This window comes from Rhipicephalus sanguineus, chromosome 1 (assembly GCF_013339695.2).
Source record: "Rhipicephalus sanguineus isolate Rsan-2018 chromosome 1, BIME_Rsan_1.4, whole genome shotgun sequence".
NCBI lineage: Eukaryota > Metazoa > Arthropoda > Arachnida > Ixodida > Ixodidae > Rhipicephalus > Rhipicephalus sanguineus.
The window spans coordinates 200,358,827-200,382,514 of NC_051176.1; the positions used below are offsets into that span (position 1 = coordinate 200,358,827).

Sequence of the window (23,688 nt, forward strand, 5' to 3'; positions counted from 1 at the left end):
TACGCCGACCCCGGGCATGAAAGCCTCGACTAAGAACAGCTTTGCCGTTAAAAGCTCCTGCTCGTGCCGGGAAAACCCTACATGCGTACCTCCAACATTGGCGTCATCGTCGGTTTGGTAAACGAAGCCGGAGCAGTGGGAACTCTACGAACGGGAATCGCTGGGTGCCCGTGCTACACACTTCGTCAACTTTCACAGTACTAGCTGCCGTGTGTTCTTTTTTCAAACAAGCACGTTTACATACATGTTTGAGGCAGGCATATGGGAGTAAAAGCCGCTAGAAAACAGCTTGACAAAGCTCCCATATCCAAGGTAGCGCTGCTGGTGGTGACTGTGAGGGCGGAGAAACTGTCGATAATGTTCTTTGACGCTGTTCTCACTTCAGCGCACATCCGCAGCAGTTCGCGACCGTGTTAGTCCGTCTTGGCGACCGGGCACTGCAAGAGTATACAATCCTAGAATGCAGACCAAAGCAGTCGTCTCCCCAGAAGTCGGTCAAGGCGTTACTGAAGTTTTTTACCTGGCAGTGGCGGGTTAGAGAAACTATAATTCACCGGTTTCTCAACTCGTCTCTATATTTTTCTTTTTTTTATGCGCCTGTACGTGCACGTGCGTGTGTACAGGAAGCTTTCTGTGAGAGGCCTTCTTCAACTTTCTTTCTTTTTCGAACTTTGCGCCACTACAATATGTTTGTTGAGAACGTAATTTCTGTCTTGTTCTCCAAATCCGTACGCTTGCTCTTTCTAGCACCGCGATGACACTCATTGAATTTCTAGCAGAATTCGTGGACCGCTTATTCTTTGCGTTTGCTGTGTAGTGCTTTTTCGTTTCTTTGTTAAACTTGACAGAAGTGCAAAGAATTAGGCCGCTTGTCTGCGAGAAGTAGCGCCGCAGTGGCTGCCTCCTAGTTTTAAGCTGTGCAGTGAATGAAAAAGTGGATGTTGCCGTTTTCTTGGGTACAGCGCGAAAGCAACAGATAAGCACTACAGACCAAACGCAAAGAATGAGCGGTCCATTTGAGTATTTAAGACGACTTGCCGTTTTCCCTGAGGATATTCTGCTGCGACGCGCCAGTTTTCAAAAAAATTTGCAGGGGCTTAGCTCGGCTATGCCAGTATATACGTAGCGTTAGCAAAGGTTCAGCTGAATATTCTTAGCTTTCCAGATTGTCTAGGATTATTAGCCTTCTTCTGTTCATTCTTCGTGCGCTGAACCGCTAATTGCCAGGCAACTACTTCGGGATCTGATGAGATAAGCTTCTCGGCTCTTCTGCGCCGTCGAGCAGCATTTGCGCTCTCCTTCTCCATGGCGTTACCCACCTGCAAACGCCAGTCAGAGGCGATATCAAGCGGCCCCAGCGCAGTGTCAGACGGCGACTGCACAGCGAAGGCAAATAGCTGCGTGCGCGCCGGCGCCACTGTGTCTATGGCTACGACGTCACTCCTCTCGAATGCGGCGCAGACCAGCAGCGGCGAGCCGCTCGCGGCGGTGGCGGAGTCCGCGCGCGCGCCGGCGCCAGCGTGTCTGCCGCGCCTACGACGCCACTCCTCCCGAACGCGCAGGCCAGCAGCGGCGAGCCACGCGAGGCGGTGTCGGAGAGCGCGTGAAATGCCAGCTCCGGTGACCCAGCTGTGTGACATCACTGATCCTCGCGCATGCGCAGCACGGCTCATGACCATCCACGCGAAATCGGCTCCGGCTAAGCAAGTGTAGCTAACGCTACAAAACTGTCACATGGGCTTCCGGTCTGCCGTAACCTGGCTGACGGAATTCCTGCGCGCCCGGTGCGCTCAGTTTCGGTTTCGTCTCGATCGGGGCCTTGAATTTCGAAGATTATTATCTCAAGTTATGCGTGTTTTCTGCGATTTAGAAAAAAAATGGGCACGTCATTGATTGTCAAGTCCTACAATTCTTCCGTGTAAACAACGGTCGTCAAGCTAATAACTAAACATTAATTAACTTTTGTTAATTACTCATCTGAATGTAACTTTAGGTGCGGCAATGTTATTCCGCCTCGGCGTAGAGTAGGACGACAGGGGCCTGACTCTCACAGCATTTTTATAAAATATCTGTATTGTCTAAAAAAACACCCGGTATATCGTTATGATACGGTAAATTTTGCGGAGACATACAGGCATCTGCATTTGTGCATCACAATATATGCTTTTAGCTGAACGTCGCTTACGCTCAGCCCCGCGCAGATGTAGCTTCCCGAGATGATGCAGGCAACTGCGTGGATTTCGCGTTTTTGACGAGCGCGTCTTGCCGAGACGCGGTCAGCTTGGCTGCATAACAACGGCGAAACCGAGTGGACGGACCTTCACACTACGCTTAGTTGACTTCATAAGCTGAGCGAGAGATGCGTTCTAGGTTCCGCTGCTCGCACGATCGTTCTGCGCACTACAGTTCCTTCTACGCGTTTGTGTGTAAATCGCTAGCATACGCAAGTCTGACTGCAGCGGATCGTAAACGCTCAGCTAAAAGTGCCATTATCTAAGCTTGTTTTCAGACCTTTAATTACCTTCGCGAGTGATCATCAATCGGAATCACTCATAAAATGGCGTACGACCGTGGCAGAAGGTGACCCACTATAGTTTTTCCGTAACCGAAATAGTAACATGCTTAACAGGTAAGCCGTCGCGGTGCGAGGACGTGGGTTCGATTCCCGGCCACGGCGGCCCTCAACTTGATGGACGCAAAATGCAAGAACACCCGTGTACTTAAATTTAAGTGGAAGGTAGCGAACCTTGGGTAGTCAAAATTAATCCGGAGTACCTCACTATGGCGCGCCTCATCATCATATCGTAGAAAACAAGCACATACTCTCGCAAAATAAAAGCGATTATGCGCTAATATGGTTATTGTATACGCTTGTTTTCTACGATGATCTCCCCTCCAGAAAAATACAGAGAGAGAGAATCAACTTTATTGAGCCCGAATATTCGATGGTACGCGCAGGTACCAGACGGGGTGGTTCCCTATTCGCGGGACCCATATGTCTCCAGCAACTCCTGGCCCCTGGCCGTCAGTGCGAGCTGAGTCGGCAGGGCGGGGCTGGACAACAAGGTCTCCCATCGCTCTGGGGGTTGAGAATTGGGGGTGTTGGGGGGAAGGGGAGGTGGCGGGTTCTTGAGCTCTTTACATTCAGCTATGATATGTGCCAGAGTGCCTCTTTCCGTTTTGCAGAAAGGGCAGAGTGTGTCGTGCTCCGCCGGGTACATTCGGTGTAACAGAACGGGATGCGCTAGCGATCCCGCCTGCGTGCGTCGCAGGATCGTTTGCTGCTGCCTGGTTAGTTGCGGGTGTGGTACAGGAAGTTTGCACCTCGCGTTTCTGTACATTTTAGTGATGTCCTTAAAGCTCGTCACGGGATGGGGTAGCTCAGCCGGCTCGTCCTCGGCCCGGATGGACAGTTCTCGGGCGTGGTGGTCGGCGAGGGCATTGCCTTCCACCTTCGAGTGAGCCGGGATCCACACGAGCTCGATGGCTCGTCCCGGAGGCTTGTGCTTGGAAAGAATGGCCTGGGCAGCGGGAGAGATCAACCCCCTGCGGAAGCTTGCGTATGCTGACTTCGAATCTGTGACCACGGAGTCCACGCTCGGTTGTACGAGCGCGAGGGCCACAGCCACTTACACGTGCACAGAAAATACACAAATACATGCGCGCGCGCGCGTGTGTGTGTGTGTGTGTGCGTGTGTGCGCGTGTGTGCGTGCGTGCGCGCGTGCGTGCGTCACCTCTCAGCTAAGAGATGCAGGAAATAGTAGTAGCTATGCGCCTCTTCCTCTCCACAAGAGCTGTCTCACCACTATTCTGCCGATCTCTCTTTACCCTCACCTTTCTCACCGAGGTGAGGTAGCAGAAAAGAGCCGCTTATGCTGTTCACATCTCGTTTTTTTATTATTTCTCTAGCTATTTGAATCTCTGTAACAGGAATAAGGGTCACACCCCTCAGGAACAAATCCGACACGTTGTTGTGCCAGAGCACCTGAACGAACGGGGAAGCGAACAAACACCTGCACTTCGTTGGAAGTTCACGGCATCGCGGTCAGCGTCTGCCCTGCGTCCAAGAAAAAAAAGCCAGCACCTGCTACCTGGAAGCAGGGATTAACCCCTGCATGCTTTGTCTGCAATCCGGGAAAACGGCGTCTTCGCCCAGCCGGCCCCGTCAACTGACGCCAGTCGTTCTTCCAAGCTACCCAGCTATGGAAAGGCTGCTCAACATCCTAAAAGGAGCGCCAACATCCTAAAGAGCGTCAACACCTGCTACCTAAAGGGACGTCAACATCCTAAAAGGAGCGTCAACATCCTAAAGAGCGTCAACACCTGCTACCTAAAGGGACGTCAACATCCTAAAAGGAGCGTCAACATCCTAAAGAGCGTCAACACCTGCTACCTAAAGGGACGTCAACATCCTAAAAGGAGTGTCAACACCTGCGGCCAAAAGGAGGGTCACATCACAATGGACTGGGACCTTATTTAAGACCGGCCTGGTCCGTTATTAGAGGAGACGCCCCAGCCGACTTGGTCGTGCTGGCAGGCTCTGTCCTGCTATAACCTGCTATAACCTGCTATTACCTGCTATACCTGCTATAAACGTTGTTACATTTTTGTAAGCGTTTTGCCTCCTTGCTCTGCTCCTCAGCGATAAGTCCGATCTTCGGCTACATCGACTCGCCAGCCTCCCGGCTTTTCATCGACACGCAAACCCCATTCCTAACAGTGGTCGGCAGCGCTGGGATACGCTACCCTCATCTCAACGTTTGGCTTCGCTGGGATACGCTACCCTCATCTCATCGTTGGACAAGCTGGGGTACGCTACCTCAACGTTTGGCTGCACGGGGATATCCTGATCCCTACGTTTGGAGAGCCGGATCGGATCCCTGCTGGCCCGAGGAGCGAGGACGCTCATGACACCGCTCGACGGCAGCCACGAGTTCGACCGGAGTCAGCTACTTTGGTTGGGTGAGTGCCCAACGTTTACTGGTCATTTCGCCAGACCTCTCTAGCACAGGCAGATGCTAGGAGAGAGTTTTGTGTTTTGTTTGATTCAGTTTACTCACTTTAAACCACGATATTAGTTTTAAAGTAAGAGTAAATTTTGTAGGAAAGCATCACGAGGGACGAAATCGCGATGGAGAAGTACCTGGTGCAGGACCTCCTTGAAATTTGTGAGGACTTGGGCATTTCCGCCGGGTCCGCAAAAACCAAGGAAGCGATTCTCGAGGTGATGCGGGCGGAGAACGTGACGATCGAGGAAGCTGACGAGACTTGGGAGGAGATTTGCGAGAAAAAGCGGAAGGCGGAGGAACGCGAAATGCGCGAAAGGCAGGAAGCGGAGGAACGCGATAGGCGCAAAAAGCGGGAGGCAGAGGAACGCGAAAGGCGCGAAGAGAGGCAGGCTCAGAGGCGTTGCGAAGAGCGAGTACATGCTCTTAGGATGAAGGAGCTTCATGATGAAATTGAGGCGATTAAGTGGTAGCAAGCACGATACTGTCTCCCCGTCTTCAGGTCAGGCCTGAACATTGAGACTTTTCTCGTTGGCTTTGAGACTGTCTGCGAGGAGGTTGGCGTTAGCCGAGACCTTTGGTTGGTGAGGCTTGTCACGTTGCTGCCGCGCCAAACTGTATGTGTTTTGGAGCGCTTATCCGCTGAGGAGGCGCAAGACTTTGATAAGGGCAAAGATGCCTTGTTGCGCCACTTCGCTGCTCCTGGTCCTGCTGACTGCGAAAGTCGAGACGTTAAAGACAGCGCTGAAGCGCGTCGTGGGGCGCTAGAGGCTGAGGCTCCTCGCGAAGCTCTGCAGGCTGAGGCGCGCCGCAAGGCGATACAAGAGGAAGCATTTCGTGATGCGCTCGAGGATGACGCGCGTCGCGAGGCACTAGAAGCCGAGACCAGCCGCGAAGCGCTAGAGGCCGAGGCCCGTCGCGAGGCGCGTGAGGACGAAGCGCGTCGAAAAGCGCAACAGGATGAGGCGCGCCGCAGAGACCAAGAGGTCGAGAAGCGTCGCCAAGAGCGAGAGGCTGAGGCACTTCGAAGGGCGAAAGCGGACGAGGCGCTTAGAAAGGCGAAAGAGGCGCGACAACGAGATGCGCTTCGCGTGGCGCGAGAGGCTGAGGCGCTCCGCAGAGAGCGTGAGGATGACGCGCGTCGCATGGCGCTAGAAGCTGAAACCCGTCGCGAGGCGCTAGAGGCCGAAGCCCGTCGTGAGGCGCTTGAGGACGCCGAGGCGTGTCGCAAGGCGCTAGAGGAGGAAGTGCGTCAGAGAGCGCGAGAACAAGAAGCACTTCGCGTGGCGCGAGAGTCTGAGGTGCTAAGCAATGGGCGTGAGGACGAAGCGCGTAGCAAAGCGCTAGGAATTGAGGCCCGTCGTAAAGCACTCGAGGACAAGGCGACTCGCAAGGCGAAGGAGGAAGAGGCGGTTCTTAAAGCGTTTGAGGATGACGCGAGCCGCAAGGCACTAGAGATTGAGGCCCATCGCACGGCGCTACAGGCCGAGGCGCGCCGCGAAGACCAAGAGGTCGAGAAACGTCGCGACGTGCTGGAGGCTGAAGCTCGTCGCGAGGCGCAGGACGCCGAAGTGCGTCATGGTGATGAGAAGGCCGACTTCGAAGGCCAAAGAAAAGGTTGTACTCGCGACATTGGTACACCGCCACTAATTGAGACATCGCAAGGCGAGCCGGCTAGGTTAGAAACCGTCGGAACTATCGTTCTGCCAGAAGGGCAGACACCGATAAACGATCCCGAGGATCAGCTGGTTGAGCAGTCTCACGCTTTGGCAAAGCAGATCGAATGCAGCGTACTTGCGAGTACGAGTGCCGATGCTGCGAGCATTCTGAGCAGTACCGAAAAGAAAAGGCGTCGGCGAAAACGCGTGAAGGCGAACGCGAGAGCGACGAGTGGCGTTAAGCGCACTAAGGTGGCTAGGTGCGATGACGTCATCTCTCCAGACGCCAAGCTCCAGGTTGGGCCTAAGAAATCGAGAAGGCCCGCTAAGAAAAGATGTAAGTTGAGACAGCTGCGGAGATTTGGCGTCAGGCACACTAAAGGGGCCAAGCGCGATGACATCATCTCTCGAGACGCCAAGCTAAAGGCAATGCCTCAGATCACGAAGAGGCCCACCAAGAGAAAGGTCACGCAGGGGATTCCGAAAATGCCTGCTAGAAAAAGTCTCAAGTTGAGACTCCTGCGGAAACCGAGATTAGGCGTGAAGCGCGTCGCGAATAAAAGAATTTCAGTGAAATTCAGACGTCGGAGTCTTCACCTGGTCTCATCCTTTTCACGGCCTAGTCGGGGCAGGAGCGCAGCGAGGTGTCGCGTACACCGAAAGAGCGACAAAGGCTGTTCCCCACAGTGGCGAAAGGGTACCGGCTTAGCTCGGAGGGGTACAATAGGCAGACAAAACCGCTGGTATGCCGGTTTGTCTGAGTTCGGCGACCACGGTACAAAGGTAGCCGCTACTAAGAGTATCGGACAGGTTTGTTCCCTGTCCCTTTGTCGAGATCGAACCCCTCGAAAAGGGTGGAATGCGCGTCTCCCCAGCGCTCGTCTGAAAGGGTGCCGTTTGGAGATAAGCACAGTACAATGACGGATACCAAGACTTTCTCTTGTATCCAATTGTGGTAACTAATTTGTGTGCTTACATTTGGCCGTCTGCTGATGAGTAAGGAATGCGTCAATGTTTTTGTAAATTTTAATTTCCTCCTCATCGTAGAAGCAGACATTGACACGTTGTTTGGTTATTTGTTTGTTTTGTTAATGTTTTTGTACATGACCGTTAACGCTAGTGTAGAGAGCTGTGAATGGTTTTAAAGGAGATGTAGGCTAAGTTAAAAGCCTCCGTTTTAGATACCTTTGTTTCGACAGCTAGACATATAACTTAGCGCTCGAGTAGAGAAGAGCTGTTCGTAGTGGTTTACAGAGATGAAGGCTGAATGTTAAAAGCCTCTGTTTAACGTACTACTGATCTGTTTTGCAATACGTGTTAGAATGCGCGTCAGTGTAATTTTAGTTTCTCCTTGTTTTGTGTTAAACGCGTGAGTTTGATTTTCAGTTTATTTCGTATTTAGTTTGAAGCGCTTTGTTTTCTTAGTATAATACTCATTTGCCAAGTGCAATGAGCGAGAGCGTTTTAGCGAAAGGCTAATGTTCTTTATCTTGAGGTTTGTTGATAAGCATTCAGAACACTTGCGAGTGGTGCCAAGGCGCACGATTTGGGGAGCACTTAGTGAAGTGTTTGTAGTTTTGGGGCAAAATTGAGTCTTCCTCAGCTGCTTCGATCGTTCCCAATCTGCCGATGTCACCATTGAGAATCGCTCGCGAAGAAATTCTGATTGGTTTTAGCGGTGTCACGTAGTGATACTTAGCTAGAGGCACGTCCCCACTTTGGTATTCTTCCCGAGATACGTTGCTCGTGATGTCATTCTTTTAGCTTAGCGTAATCTCGAGGAAATGTTTTGTTCTTTTATGCTGGTCTGGCGATTTGATCAGCATTTGGAGGGCACTTGCTTTGGCCAGAGTGGTTTGGCTTTGTGTTGCTTCTTGGCAGTTCCAGTAAAACGCTGCTGAGCCGTGGAGGTCACTCCTCGAGGAAAGAGTGGTACAACCACAGTTGACAACGGTCAACCAGCATCGCATCATCCGAGCTGCGTTTGACAGCTCGCACTCTGGATGCATTGTCTTGTGGCGGGGGTGCTGTTGTGCCAGAGCATCTGACCGAACGGGGAAGCGAACAAACACCTGCACTTCGTTGGAAGTTCACGGCATCGCGGTCAGCGTCTTCCCTGCGTCCAAGAAAAAAAGCCAGCACCTGCTACCTGGAAGCAGGGATTAACCCCTGCATGCTTTGTCTGCAATCCGGGAAAATGGCGTCTTCGCCCAGCCGGCCCCGTCAACTGACGCCAGTCGTTCTTCCAAGCTACCCAGCTATGGAAAGGCTGCTCAACATCCTAAAAGGAGCGTCAACACCTGCTACCTAAAGGGACGTCAACATCCTAAAAGGAGCGTCAACATCCTAAAGAGCGTCAACACCTGCTACCTAAAGGGACGTCAACATCCTAAAAGGAGCGTCAACATCCTAAAGAGCGTCAACACCTGCTACCTAAAGGGACGTCAACATCCTAAAAGGAGTGTCAACACCTGCGGCCAAAAGGAGGGTCACATCACAATGGAGTGGGACCTTATTTAAGACCGGCCTGGTCCGTTATTAGAGGAGACGCCCCAGCCGACTTGGTCGTGCTGGCAGGCTCTGTCCTGCTATAACCTGCTATAACCTACTATTACCTGCTATACCTGCTATAAACGTTGTTACTGGTTTGTAAGCGTTTTGCCTCCTTGCTCTGCTCCTCAGCGATAAGTCCGATCTTCGGCTACATCGACTCGCAAGCCTCCCGGCTTTTCATCGACACGCAAAGCCCATTCCTAACAACGTGGAAATTTGGAATCGCTAAAAGGTGCGGCATTATTCCGAAATCATACAGAAACTGACCACAAATTCAATTATCAAATAAAATTTGATTCTCGTACCACTTAAAACATACAGCCCTTATTGGCTCGCCTATCGGGGTTCTTTTTTTTTTGTCCACGCTTCTAGAACCACCGCTCTCTCGATCTACCATACCACGCATATTTCCTGCATTGTTCTACGCTTGTGGCGATTTTTATCAGCGCACCCTTAAAACACTTTCCTCCGTTTAACGCCGCCAGCCCATTTCTGCTTGTGAGCAAACCAGGTGGAGCCTTCTAGTACTTGCAGTTGGGGTCCGCCTAACGCTTAACCCATTCCCTCCTAATCGCGTCTCATTCTTTCTTACAGACCTCATGCCGTCATTCAGAAGTTAAAGTATTTAATGCCTACACCTACTTCTCATGATTAGGAATTAGGGACATTAGGGCGATTCGATGTGTCCGCTTGATCCGCTACAGGATGGGGACACAGCTCTTTATGGGCGCCATCTTGGTTCGAAAGTTCCTGTTCGCTGGCACTGCCCGGCATGCAGCAATGGAGCGTGCAGCAATGAATCCCTTCTGGCGATAGGGCTTGCGCGGATATCATTAGTAACCAATAGATAAGGCTTTTATTATTAAATGCGAAACATTTTATGGCGAACCAAAGTCATTTTGTGCTTATCTATCTGTATTGGCCGCCTACGTCTTCGAGCTCTTTAGGCCGTTCCATAAATTTCGTGTACTCCAAGATTGGCATGGTATGACAAGAGCGTGGCATGACATGACGAAAACGCCAGCGACGAGGTTGAGGAGGCCCTGGTCGTGCATACCGACGACAACCACAACATGGACATGTGCGTAGCGGAAAATGACCTAGTCGTTGCAGCGAAAGTGAGTGAGAGTACGGAACCGCCGAAATCTGCCGCGGGTGCCGACGCCCAGACACCGCCCGAGAGAAGGCCTGAAACAGCAACGGTGGCGGAGCCCACGGAGGTCGGCAAAGCCGAGCCCAAGAAGGCCGCTACGCCAAAGCCGGCACGGCCACGAAGACGACAGCAAAGGCAGCCGCGGACAACTAGCCAGTCTACAAGCTGTGGGCGAGCGGTATGGCCGTCACCACTCGTGCGGCCAATCTCAAGGCACTGTTCGGCGAGCGCGGCAAGGTAGTATCCGCCAAGATCGTCACTACGAGCAAGACGCCTGGCGCGCAGCGTTGCGGCTTCGATCATCACCGTGAGCACCGCCTGTCAAGATTTCGCACTTGTCGGCTACACGCTGTTATCTCCGTTAACGCGCAGTCGGAAACACAGAAAATGAGTGAAATCAGTTGATCGCGCACGATAGTCATGTGAGGCAAGGAAGAACGGATGGGCGGCTGCATGGCAAAGCATTGCAGGAGACAATTCACATCTGATATTTCGCGTATATGGACAAATCGAAAGTATTGCCACGCCCACTTCTTGTCTTGTTTTGATGTATTCGGGTTTGACCGGCAGGGACGGTTATCAACGCTCGACGCTGTCCGCGAAGTAGTGTTCTAGAAGCGTCGCGATTGTAGTAGATCGGTCTGTTAAGATCGCGCCCCGCACGCGAATGTTCCAGCTTTGTTTAGAGATAACGCCGCCACCAGCGATATTGCTGGAAAGTTCGATAGCGCCTGTATAAAAGCCGACGCGCGTGACCGCTTGTCAGTTGATCGACGGACGACGCCCTGTTCGCCGCTATCATTGTACAGCGTGTATTGCTGTAGTTCTAGTTCTCATTTTCCCGGCCACAAGTTCGGCCCAAATAAACAGTTTCATTCTGCAAACGCCGACTGCTGTCTTCGTCGACGTCACGACCACGTGACAGTATGTACTACATAGACGTCACGGGAATCACTGTTCTGCGTCACGAAGTGCGCCAGAAATACGAGAAACGCCCCGAGAGAATATTGCGCTCTTTTTTTTTTCATAGCCTGGCAAGGGGCCCTTTAAGAGAATCTCGCCGCTATCGCGAAACCTCCAAGATCAGGTTTTTGGATGCACTACTTATAAATTGGCGGCGATCTCTTCGCGTTTCTTTTTCTTTTTTTTTTTAATGGTGCTAACTCCTGGCGACATTATCTTTCGCAAGGAGCACACCGGAATTGAACACTAGACAACCGGAAGTTGAGCATTGGCTTGGAATGTCATCGACACCCCTTCCCCCCCCCCCCCCCGCAAAAAAAAAAGAAACTAAAAACGGGGTAGCGGTTCACGTTGAGTTGTAGAGAATAAATACGACGTCGGTGCATAAGTTTGCTAAAGACAAGTATAATTAATGAAAATTAATCGAATGAGTTCACTGAAAGAGCAGACAGTTTTCTTGTGGTAGGGGGCCAACAAGATGGCAAATATCACTACAGAACAGTCTTCTTTCACACAGTGAAGTGTACGACGGCGGACAAGCTGGCCCTAGTGGATTGTGTGTGTACATTGCAGCTATGGAAGTCGACGACCAAACGTTAAAGGAGCACTGACATCAAATTTCAAGATCGAGATGTGCCCATCATTCGATCGCTTGGTATGCATAGGTCTTCTTGGCCAAATTTGAACAGCATCCGTCGCGTGGAAGTTATTTTAATTCGATGTCAAACAGCGTAGGAGAAAAAACAAAAAATCGGCTGCCCTGCAACATCGACACTAGTGCTACGTGTTCGGTGTGATACATTGCACAAAAATCACCCTTAGTGACGATACACTAGTAACAATGACGTCGACGATCTCTGAGTGTGTTTGGAGCCGACTGCCAGCCATGCTTTCACTCTCTTTGCTGTGTCGAAGCGTGCGGCGTGCGTTTGCGGGGCGCACATGCACAATACGACGACTGGCACCCGGCGAGGCCTATTGTTCCGCACCCCTCTCGCTTTGTTGTCGGGCTGCTCTCGAGGTAGTTTTCGTGAGGGGTCACGCGCTTAACAGGTTTAACCCATACCGAGGCACCCACATACTTTCAATCTCTACCGCGCGTGGGGCCCCGATTTGAAAACCGCGCTTTCTACGTCACCACAGCTTGAGTGCACCTGGTCTTTGACGCTCCCCGCATGGGTCGCTAGTTTCTTGTGGTTTTCAGGCGGGCGTTTTGAAGTGACGCTAAAATGGTCACAATTAACTACGTTAGAATTAGTTATACGATACGCTAGAGCATTTACGATTTAACTTAGGGATTACCAGACCCAAAGCTACAAATTACAGTAAAAAAGTCACCAACAAAAATTTTGCTGTCAGGGGTCCTTTAACCTAAAGTCTGCCCAAGTGAACCAAAACTTCACCAACCGCTAGGGACTAGCGCCACTAAAGCCTCTTATGTGGAACTATAAGGTCGCCTCAAAGATTTGTTTAATACGTCGCCTTCGGGATCGGTCTACATTGTTAGAGAGGCACCGCCAGCCGGGAGCGTGCTAGAAGTACGCAGAAAATACAAACCGCATTACAACCGATTCCTGGGCGAACCGCTACGTGTTTGGGTGTATAACTACGAGAACCAAGTGCCGAATACAATTTGTTGCCAGTCTGCTAATAAGGGAAAAAACAGCGAACTCGTTGAAGAAGCAGATGAAGAGAAGCATCGGGAGGAATATATGTGCAAGTTTCCACAACCATAAGTTACAAGAGAGCATGCTGTATTGTTGCAAGATGGCGCAGGAAATGGGTACTGTGTTCGTGGCAGCATCCAGTGCGGAATATGCCGGCTGAGAGCTCTCATTGGAAAGGTACATCAAGAGAGTTAAATTGAAGTATGACAAGCCACACAAGCGTGGGCAATCTCGCCCAACTGGTTCACTGAAAAGGCAGACAACAGTGCTTGAACAGCGTCGGGAGCAATAAATAGTCTATCTCGTTGACTTACATTAAAATTGCCAGTAGCACCCGCGCTTTACGTTTCTGCTTCTTCGCGCTACATTATGACGATCAGCAAACACCAACTAGCCCAACAAGACCACCTGCTCAATGGTGGCGGTCACGACGTAGTGCAAACAAGACGGGGACCAAGTGTCTGTAGACCAATCGTGTTGTCAAAAGATATCCCCCCCTACACACACACACACACACACACACACACACTTTGAACATGCTAATCCCTTACACTTATACCGGTGTCACTGTGCAATGCTGATCGCGATTAAGCCCCCCCCCCCCCCCCCCATCAGGATCAACTTTCTCAAAAGTGATTGGCTCGTCACTGCAGCTTGCGTAACGGAACCAATCGCGACCGAGAAATTCGATTCGGATCAGGCCCGATCGCTATTAAAAGTGACTGTGCAACACAGTCATTAACGAATTGTTACTTGCAGCCTTTGAAAACACGTGTCGCTCTGACATTGAGGCCCATATACCAAAAGAGCCACTGAAAGTTCCGGTGCGCACTGCTCGAAATACTGGAGCCTTACACACGGTCTATGTCGAGCATGTGTTGAAGAGTTCAATTCCACCTCATTGTCGTGAGTGGGAAGATGTGAGTGATTACTCTTCAGAATCCAGCAGTCCCGAAGCTTCGCGGGTACCTTGAACGGTGACTGCAACTGAAACAGACCTTTTGATTTGTGTAGTACAAACGCCACTCGATGAGGAAAGCCATTTCTTTGTCTCTTTATTTAAAGCGTATAACATGTTCACAAAACAAGTACAAATAAAACCGTTGTTAGAGATGCGCGCTGGTTAGTTTGAGTAACGGGTGCAATGTAGTTTCCCTAGCGCGAAACAAACAAAAAAGTTTCTCTTTAACAACAATTGTATGCGAGTCAAAGTTGTGCCTTACTACACGCCCCAGCCGAGAAAAGTTTTTTGCGGGACCATGGCCCAGGCTGCATGTTGGCGCGACGTCCTCGCTTATATTAAATACTTCGCGCTTAAAAGTCAGCTTGTTAAAAGATTAAAAGTAGAAGTAGTTAAAATTTATGCGTTAGGTGCTAGTGCTGCCTTGCACCTGCGTCAAAACAAATCATGCACGAATGAATTCGGTGAGGCTGCGCGTCAAGATGGCGCGAGCAAACCAAGGCTGGAGAAGCAGCTCTTCCAGAAACCAGCGCTGCCAGTCACGGCCGATCGACGATACGACAATGTAATGGCCGCTACAGCGGTCAGCGCCGCGCCGGATGCGAACCTCTTGCACGCCGGACCAAGCGCAGAGCAGGCCGGCCACTTCGTCTTGGCTGTGGACCAGCATGTCCCATAACGCGGGGCAGGACACCTGCGCAAAGAAATAGCCCCGTACATATATTAAGGCTCACAATCCGCTACTGAGGTATGCTGCTCACTGTGTTGCACCACCGTCATCCACAGCGAGCGCACCGAGTAAATACGTGTTGGCATTGCACAAAAAAATTTTCACATTGTATTAACGTTATGTGTATGGCGAACTCTCGTAGCATGCAGATTCCAGAACGGAGCAACTCTGCTACCGTCGTTCAGCGCTGCATAAGCGCAATAAGCAGCGGCGATGACGTAGAGGTGTACCTTTAAGCTGCCTGATAGCGCAGACGTAGGCACTATCCTCCGGCACCAGACCCCTCGTGGTAGAGGTTACCTACTACCCCGAAGGTTACCACAGCAGCACAACGCCAACCAAAGCTGCTTTTCACCGCGGCTTTCAATTTACTATGGTCATAGAGAAAGGCTGTTACGGCAAGTTCATATTACAAGCGCAGGAGGGGTAGCGATGTTGCCTATGGGCATAGTAATAAGGCAACTAGTGTTGGAAATTAGAGAGCTGCTCCATCACCTTTTCGTAGAAGGAAATGACAACACATTTCAGTGGCTTCCAAGGCGTTGCGGCATATTGGGCAACGAATATGCCGACGCAGCTGCTCGATCTGCACACGAAGACGGCGTACAAGAATCCATCCCGTTATCAAGAACGGATGCTGCAATAAAAATTCGAGAGAGTGCCAATGAAGACAAAATCCTTGTGGAACACACCAAGTCTACAGCACACACGACTGTATAGACTGGACCAGTCTCGTCGACTTCGGCCTCTATCTGGACTCGTGACAACGGTGCTTTGCCGACTGTGCCTTGGTGTATTTCACCAAATCTTTTGCCTTCCGAATCGGCATGGAAGCCAGTGCTGCTTGCAGCCACTGCGAGAGCGGTTAAACGATAGGCCACGTTCTTTGTGCGCGCTGTAGCGAGGGCACCAACAGACTGCCGCTAGCTGCTGTGTTGGCCTGCCTTGACGACAGACCCCTGTTGGAACAGTCAGTGCTAGAATGCCGACCCGAACTGTCCTCACACCCGAAATCAACTAAGGCCTTACTGAACCTTTTTTCGTGCCAGTGGCCTATTGATTAGGCCATAGTACTCCCGCTCTACACCTTCCTTTTCCTTTTTTTTATCGCGCGTCTTCATTTCTCCCCGCTTTCCTTTCCATCTTTCTTTCCCTTGCCCCCTCTCCTCAGGGAGGTCAACCAGAATTTTTTATTATCTCTATATATGTGTGAGACATAGAAATATATGCCTGTCAGACCTTACCTGTCAACTTACACGACGGCAGGTGGCACACACATGTGCACGCTGACCTGAACAGCGCTCACTGTCACTACAACAAGGGGCTGGCTGTCGTTTCCGTTAATTCGCATTTCCGACGCCGATTAAAGTGAAAGCCTTAGATGCCTCATCAAACGCGAAAATTCACCGTCGGCGTCCCCGAAGGCGGCGTGAACACGAGCGATAAAAATCAGGTGATGACGTCACATAATACGGAATCATGACGTCACAAATCGTGAAATTCTGTGACGTAACATGATGAATTCATCACATGACATCGTTGCTTGGTCAAAGGTGGGCCGATCGTGGAGGCAGGGCAAAACCAGCTGAGGTGCAGAAAGCTTGCAATGCCTCCGATCCTGGAGGCAGTGCAAAACCACGTTAGGCGCACAAAGCTTTGAGAAGGGCAGGATCAATACATCGACTGAAAAGAAGAAGAACATGGCTTTCGCCTTCGAGTTGTCTTAGGCGAATGCATAAGAAACCCTGAGAGATTTTTTTTTTTTAGTAAACGGTTACGAATGACACCTATCATACACGTAAGAGTGTTGCTTTTCTTGTAGCCTTTAGCGCAGTGAACAATGCTGTACTAGCAATTGGAAATTTTATGGAAACACCGCAATTCCAGACGTCTGCGCATGTTCTCGCCACAATAAACGGCAATATTGGTGCTACTTTCGCGGTTATATTGGCATCTTCGCCCGACCATTTACCATCCTGGTGTGTACAACCGTCAGCTTCCTAAAAGGGAACACGCGAGTTTGTGGTAAATGGCATCTACGCCCACATGCTGCACGGTGCGGCAGCGAGATGTGAAACGGAAAAGGAGAGCGCGGTGCCAAGCTATTTTCTGCACTCCTTGCAGTCGCGAACACGGTGGAGTGTAGGCAGTGTAAGGAACGGCACCACTTATTTTCACATGTCGCCACTGTGCCGCACCACATGGGCAGTACGAGGCTATCCTACACGCACGCGTGAAGACTGTACGTGCTCGAGTACTTTCAAGAATGAATTATGTGCGATTGCTGTGGCCACCACAATAGGCGAAATGACGAGAGGTTCCCCAACTCTGGCAGCAGCATAAGGCTGAATTACGCTTCAGAAATTATGAGCGTCAATTACCTTCGACTAATGCCGAGTTTGCCCGGTTGCTAGTTTGCCTAGGTGCTACAAAAGCTCTTTTCAACCACTGATTATGACATCAGATCTACGATAAACACGTTTCAAGCTGTCTCCCTTTCGATTCGCTGACGGACAAATTTGTTTTCACCACGTGTTAATTGCACACTTCGGAAAGAACGAGAAGATTTGAAAATTTTGGGTCGGGGGCCCCTTCAGTTTCAGAAAATTTTCACGCGTGGCCAACGCGAAGGGAGAGAGATGCAAGGAAAGGCGTGGAAGGCAACCAGACGCACGTCCACAATCGCAACAAGACCATATTCGGAAGCAAAGATTCTTTGATCATGGTCGTATGCGTCAGTGGCATAGGAAGCCCGAAGGAAAAGAATGAGTCAGCGCAGCAGGGTATACAGCTGGGCGAGTTTGGCACACAGTTACAAAGGGAGCATACCAACACAGTTCGGCTTGTCACGAGTGTAGTCTTGCCACGCAGTTTGTATCAGTGCACAGCAGCGTGTTATTAAATATACAATATTTAGCATCGTCCAAGAGCACCGACTGTGTCAGCAGCACCTTTTAACATATTCAGTGCACTTCGGTGCTCAGCTGGTATGGGAACGCTGACCAGCACTTAAAAGAGATCCTCGACCCCGCTATACCATAACTTGCGTGGTGTGAAATACTGAAGATGGACTTGTAAATTTCTTTTTCGTGGGGCTCGTGTTTGCGAGAGCTAAAGAAATACCATGGAAAAATTATTCCAAGAAAAGCATGGCCCACGTTTAGACGGAAATGCTGGCTTTCTGCTGCATGTAGGCCGGCAATCATTTAGTCCGCTTGTTTAAGAGGCTTTTCGAAACTAGCACGCTCCTATTCCCAAAGAAGCTTGAAATATGTGGTGTCCCTATCAAAAAAATCGCATATTACACATATCCAATAATCTCGTATTATCGTACGAGAACACATGATGAATATGTGTTCATACGAGATTATTGGATACGAGGCATATGTGTGATGAGAATTTTCGATAGGGATGTAATCAAGGACTAGAACGTATTAGCGAAGGAAATTCACTTTAATGGAGCTGTAGATTACAGAGGGGATAATTTCGATAAAGCGCTTTTGCTACAACCCACCAACTTTCACTTAAGTTAAATGAGAAGCATGAAATATGCTTGAACCTGCAAAAAAAAAAGCGCTTAGACAATAGAGCCGGTAACGCAAGATTGTGGACACTGCATGATATTGCCTCCAATTCCTGGGCAAATTGTATTGAGGCCGGAACAGCTGAGCACCCATGAAAACTGCGACTGGTTATAAAAGTATTGTCAAGCGATGTAAACTAGCCCTTTATTTCCCTCAGCGAACTACACAGAAACTACTGACTGGACTTTTTAGGATATTTACATTCTATAGATTAATCTCAAACCCCTAGAAAACATATTACACCATTTCCCGCTAAAGGGGACCATGAGGCGATGCGAAGCGGAGCACTTGCACGATCGCGTTCCGTTGGCGTTCTTTGGGCATGCTATACCGACCTCGCGTCGTGCAACACGAAGAGGAACGCTACGCGCGTCTTGTCTTCCCTCTAGCCTGGCCGTTAATTCTCACAGGGCGAGCGGGGATCGCAGTCGACAGGCGTGCGAGAGGGGGGCAGCGTAGGAGATGAGAGGGGGAGGGGACGCGCATGCGCTCGTGCTCATCGCGGCGTTGCGCAGGAGAGAATTTCGGCATGTCTAGCCCGCGTTTCAGAGGAAGACTGGAAAAGGGGAGGGGAGAGGGGAAGTGGTGAGGGAAAGGGGAGAAGAGGAAAGGGGAGAGGGTATGCGCATAAGGGTGGTCACGCCGCAGACCACCACCACCACCCATAGAGTTAATATACTGACTCTAGAGGAAAAGCTGGGCCGCGAGACCTATAACCACAAGAACGCTGACATCTTGGAACGTTGTCATTCTTGCCATCACATATCAATCCTAAAGAAGCACCTGCACAATTAAAAACTTTGGGACAGTGTTTTGTGTTTATTTTGAATACTTCTACGAAAGAATACGATGGCTATTTATGCAATTTACTGCGCGCGGAAAGGAGCTTTTGCAGGCTGGTTAACTAGATGGCACCACCATATCAACACTCGCGAGTACGCGAGTGCTTGCTTGCGCCCGATTGCGCCGGTTTGCGCGTCGTGTTGAAGCCCCTGAAACTTTGTTCGCGACGTGTATCTCGTAGTTGTCATAGTGTCCCGTTGTGTGCGTTTTCTGTCGCCGCATACCACTCGACTTCATGTGACAGCCCTTTTTTCTTTCGAGCTGGAAACTTCAGTGCATCAGTGCAAACCAGGACGGACGGCAAAGAAGAGATGAGACAAGCCCTGAAAGTTATGTACGAACTAGTCGCAACCGATTTTTTTTGTACTTTTTAACGGCGATAAAACTTCGTGGGTTGTGTAACTTTAGCTTCGATTGAAGCTTTCGGGAGATGTCTCACTCACATTCGCCGCTGCATGCTGCAATCGACATTTTTCTGCTTTACGGCTCTCTGCGCTGAAGTACGGCAGCAATGAGCTGAAAAAGAACGCGGATACAGGTATCTCGCCATTGCAAGTCGAATCAGCGCGCGACCACGGCCTACGGACTTTGCTTCGAGCTGCGAATCTATCGAGTGACCTTTGTGCCAGCGAACGGAGAAACTTTGGTAGGGAGTGCCTAGTAAAAACCATGCACAAACAGGTGGAAATTTTAACTTATCAACCGGACCAGCTGCACAGACAACCGTACACCAACACACGGCTTCACGCATCAAAACACAGCTGATGTTCTCTGAACAGCGCGTATAGCTGGCTTAGGTTGGTAGATTAAAACTGATTACTACCGTCAAATATAGCGAGCGTCTCAAGGTCTGGCAACGCTGGCAACGCTCGTTTTGTTCCATCATGGCGGAACCCATGCGGTTATAGGTTTCAATGCATGGGCCTCTATGGGGAGCTTTTCCTCTAGAGTCAGTATATTAACGCTATGACCACCGGATTGAACTCCGCCATAAGATACTTCGCATCTAATATCAAGGCGGCTTACCTTGATGCGAACAGAGTTTCCTTCCTTTATCTCCTGGATGGGTTCGTGGAGGCTTGCGTCGCAGGGCAGGCCTAGATGGCAGAGATCGCACAAGATCGACAACATGCTGTAAGTCCGGAGTGCAGCCATTGTCAGGGTGTGGGTCTGGGATGACCTGCTGCAGGCATCACATTCAGGGAAGACGACTGAGGAGCTGCTCACGTAACGCAGAAATGAAGTGACGTAACGACCAGTGGAAGGTGGCTGCCCATTCTCAGAGTCCTTTTCAGCATGCGCGGATTCCACTGCAAGCGCACTTTTGGCGAAGAGCTTTTCTAGACAATCTTTGCAAATTTGAGCACAATTAACGGCTGCTGCTTTCAGTATCAAGTCTTCTTTCTCGGCCCACTTCAACACCACTTCTAGAGCCACTTTCTTGGCCGAGTGTTGAGATGCAGCATCCGCCAGCTGATCATCCAGGCGGGATACGAGCAGATTCTTGCTCGTGCGCTCAAGGCGAGATGAACTCTCCTCCATGACGAGAAGGATAACGTCCGCAAAAGACCAAGGGAAGCTGGAATACGGCTTCTGTGCATTGCAGTAGGTCACCATAAAGCACGCCGACGCCATCCTCAAAAGAATCTGCTTTTTATCCGCTTCTGACAGCGCATTTTCCATGCGACACGCATAATCAACTTCTTCGAAGAATCGCTGCCGTGTCGACTCGACTATCGCTCGGTACTGCTTCGCGACAAGAACTTCGACGTTGCTCTTCTCGTAGTGGCCCTTGTTGGAGGCAGAGACGTCGTTGATGTACCCGGACACAATCTCTGCTTCACTTTTTATACCATACTGCTTGAGTATGCGATCCATGTCGGACCCGTGCATAGCCAACAGCTCTTCCACGATGAACTTGTAACGTTTCCAGCCGCACAATTCAAGCAGTTTGATATTGCTTCCGCTATCAACGAGGTGACTGTTGAAGTTAGAGCTAACGACAGACTCGAGAAATCTTTGAAACCTGTACAGGTGGCCGAGAACTCTAGCAGAACGGTACGTGTTTTTATGACCACCCTTATCCATAAAATCTGGGTACTCTTCGGGTCTTTCGTTCCTTTCCAAAAGAGCGGGAACACCAGTCTTTGCAAAGTCGAGACATGTCGAGATTTTCTTCGCTACAGAGAGACATGGCTTTGAGAACACTCCGCTTTCAAGCTTGTCAGCCAGGGCTAGGTGGGCGTTGGACATGACACCAACATTGTCGTTCAGGATGTAATCTGAGACGAACATCGCCATGCCGTCGACCTTGAAAGAGTGCAAAAAGAAAAAAGAAAAATGCCTCGTAGACAGCTTTCAAATCATTTCATGGCAACGCGTCTGTGCTGGCGTATGGGCAGGCTTGAGAATTGGTTATATGGTGTATAGGGAAACCAAGCTCAAGTTTGGGTGCGCGGCGACCGAACCGCAATGATGCTCGAGCGCCCGAGCTATACGCTGCCGGCGAAGGCGGTTTGTCGCCGATTTGGCAGCGGCGGCACGGACATGTGCGCACACGCGCTCTTCGTTCGGCCCGGAGCACTGCGACGTCGCGGCCCTAGAAGCGGCCCCGCCGACACTGGGACGAATAATTAAGAACTGGGTACTCTATTGCATGCGTGTGGTTACAATAAATTTGTTTTAGCGAAAGTTCTGCCACTTCATGTAAGCACCAAACTGGCGTGATAACTGAAATTTTAACAGCGGAGCTCTTTAAGCTCGAGGTTGGGCCGTGCACAGTGAAAGAAAAACTATCATCACGATCGGCCTCTACCTTCTAGCGCGTTGCTCGGCCGGCGCGCGCTCTCTTCATCTTAAGACCTTGCTAACTAAGGTCATGCTAACCAAGGCCATGCTAAATGATCACTTCACGTCGCCACGACGACACTTCTTCAAGCAATAAGTTCTACGATCCACACAGCCAAGCCTTGCAATGCCTAACCAAACCTAGCAACGACTTAGTCGAGCTTGTAGAAGCCGACAGAAGCTAGTTCGGCCACAAGCTACCCCCCCCCCCTTTCTTTCCAGTTCGGAGCGCCGTTAAAACTATGAGAAGGCAGGAGCTTTGCTGGGTTCGAGCGCATAAGGCTGCCACGTACCCGTCTTAAATCTACGTTTCGTCGGGCAGTAACCTTAGTGGTTACGACTACTTTCCCGCACAATATTTCGTGAATCTACATCAGCGCTTCTTTAGCCGGACTGATGTCACTTCAATTACAATTGAAGCCACACTGAAGATTGCAGCATGTTTCGGCAGTAGCGTCTGTATGAAGACCGTAATTACCAGATTAGGCTCTGACTGTTGTGGAGGTAGCTTTTGCCCGTACACCATGGGCTCTCTGTTGGGTCCCGGAAAGAAAAGACTTTCGTCCCAGATGACAATATACTCGTCTCCATCCAAATCAGAACCTGCGAGGAAAAGGATCGTTAAAAGATCTGCGTTAGGCGACCGATGATGAGAGAAGAACTGGTATAAAAGATTCGTATGCATCAACGTTTGTTGACAGCAGGGACCTTGTATGCAAGAACTTAGTACCTTGCGTTATACGTAGCTATGGCCGGCAGTACGGCTGTCGGTAAACTCCGCTGTTTTCGCCATGTTGTCCTGCTACGAATTGCAGCTTTGTCTCCGGCCCGCGTACCCCAAGCAATATATGCTTAGCGCACCAGGGCACATTGAAAATAACAGCTTCTCCGATACAAGGAGGGGGGGGGGGGCTGGTGCTTATGGCGAGAAATTTTACGACAGTGCGGTGGCTGCGCTGTTTAACGAACTGCTTCGTTCAACAGTTGAATAGAATGGTCTCTTCTATAAAACGAAATTTCCGACTCGCACCTTAGGCAATCTAGTACTTATTTGGCTTTAGAACTTTAATTTGCAACAAATCTGTGGAATAAAACCCTGCCTATATGACAGTGATGTGCAGGCCAAAGCATAAGGTGGTGTTAAATTATCAATAGCGCGTGCATTTTGAAAACCGCCGCTATATTCCGACAGTGTCGGTATGGTTTATAATATCGTAATATGCGACAGCTTATACCTACCAGTGCAGCGATGTGATCGCAAGTTGCGCAGATATTGAAGTGGATACCACGGACTTGAGTCATGGCATAAAAGAAGTACAAAAAATCTCATACGTGGCAGACCTGTATGAGAACTTCGTAGTCGAAGTAGAACGAACTTTGTTTTTGTTGCATTTATTCTCAATTTATTATTTACAGACCAGTTATAAATGCCTGTTACAGTGGCTTCTCTGATTATTCAAGTGAACCTGCAGAAATTACGGTGACGTCATCACGGTAAATAATATACCACGAACATCGGCATAGGATACCACCCTAGGGAACTCCAGCGTGTGTGGGCCTTCTAGAAGACTGGTTCTTTATACTGACTTACGGACTGCGATACGATCTGAGCGAGTGAATTATCTCCGCTGAAATAATAGCGATTTGTTTGAGGAAAGGAACATGCTGTATTCATATGTTTCAAACAAAGGTACGTGTGGACATATACCCGATTGGTCTATG

At 50.1% G+C, this 23,688-nt stretch overlaps 2 protein-coding genes across 2 annotated transcripts in view; one reads left to right on the top strand and one right to left on the bottom strand.

The window, feature by feature from the left end:
- Positions 1–5,132: 5,132 nt before the first annotated feature.
- On the top strand, positions 5,133–8,613 carry LOC119381167 (uncharacterized). Its single transcript, XM_037649129.1, has 3 exons — positions 5,133–5,423; positions 6,240–6,685; positions 8,547–8,613. The coding sequence occupies exons 1-3, from the start codon at positions 5,133–5,135 to the stop codon at positions 8,611–8,613; spliced, it is 804 nt and encodes a 267-aa protein (XP_037505057.1).
- A 5,702-nt stretch (positions 8,614–14,315) lies between these two features.
- Positions 14,316–23,688, bottom strand: part of LOC119405282 (uncharacterized) — a 37,793-nt gene continuing 28,420 nt past the window's right edge. Inside the window, exons 8-10 of the mRNA XM_037672103.2 lie at positions 22,445–22,569; positions 20,146–21,429; positions 14,316–14,656 (exon numbers count right to left, since the gene is read on the bottom strand). Coding sequence (XP_037528031.1) covers positions 14,408–14,656; positions 20,146–21,429; positions 22,445–22,569 — 1,658 coding nt within the window. The 3' untranslated portion in view covers positions 14,316–14,407. The remainder of the gene's footprint in view (positions 14,657–20,145; positions 21,430–22,444; positions 22,570–23,688) is intronic.

Coding starts and splice junctions, on each gene's coding strand:
- LOC119381167 (XM_037649129.1), top strand. CDS start 5,133: ATGGAGAAGTACCTGGTGCAGGACCTCCTTGAAATTTGTGAGGACTTG. Junction 5,424..6,239: donor AGAGGCGTTGCGAAGAGCGA/GTACATGCTCTT, acceptor GCGTGTCGCAAG/GCGCTAGAGGAGGAAGTGCG. Junction 6,686..8,546: donor TCGCAAGGCGAGCCGGCTAG/GTTAGAAACCGT, acceptor GCTTCTTGGCAG/TTCCAGTAAAACGCTGCTGA.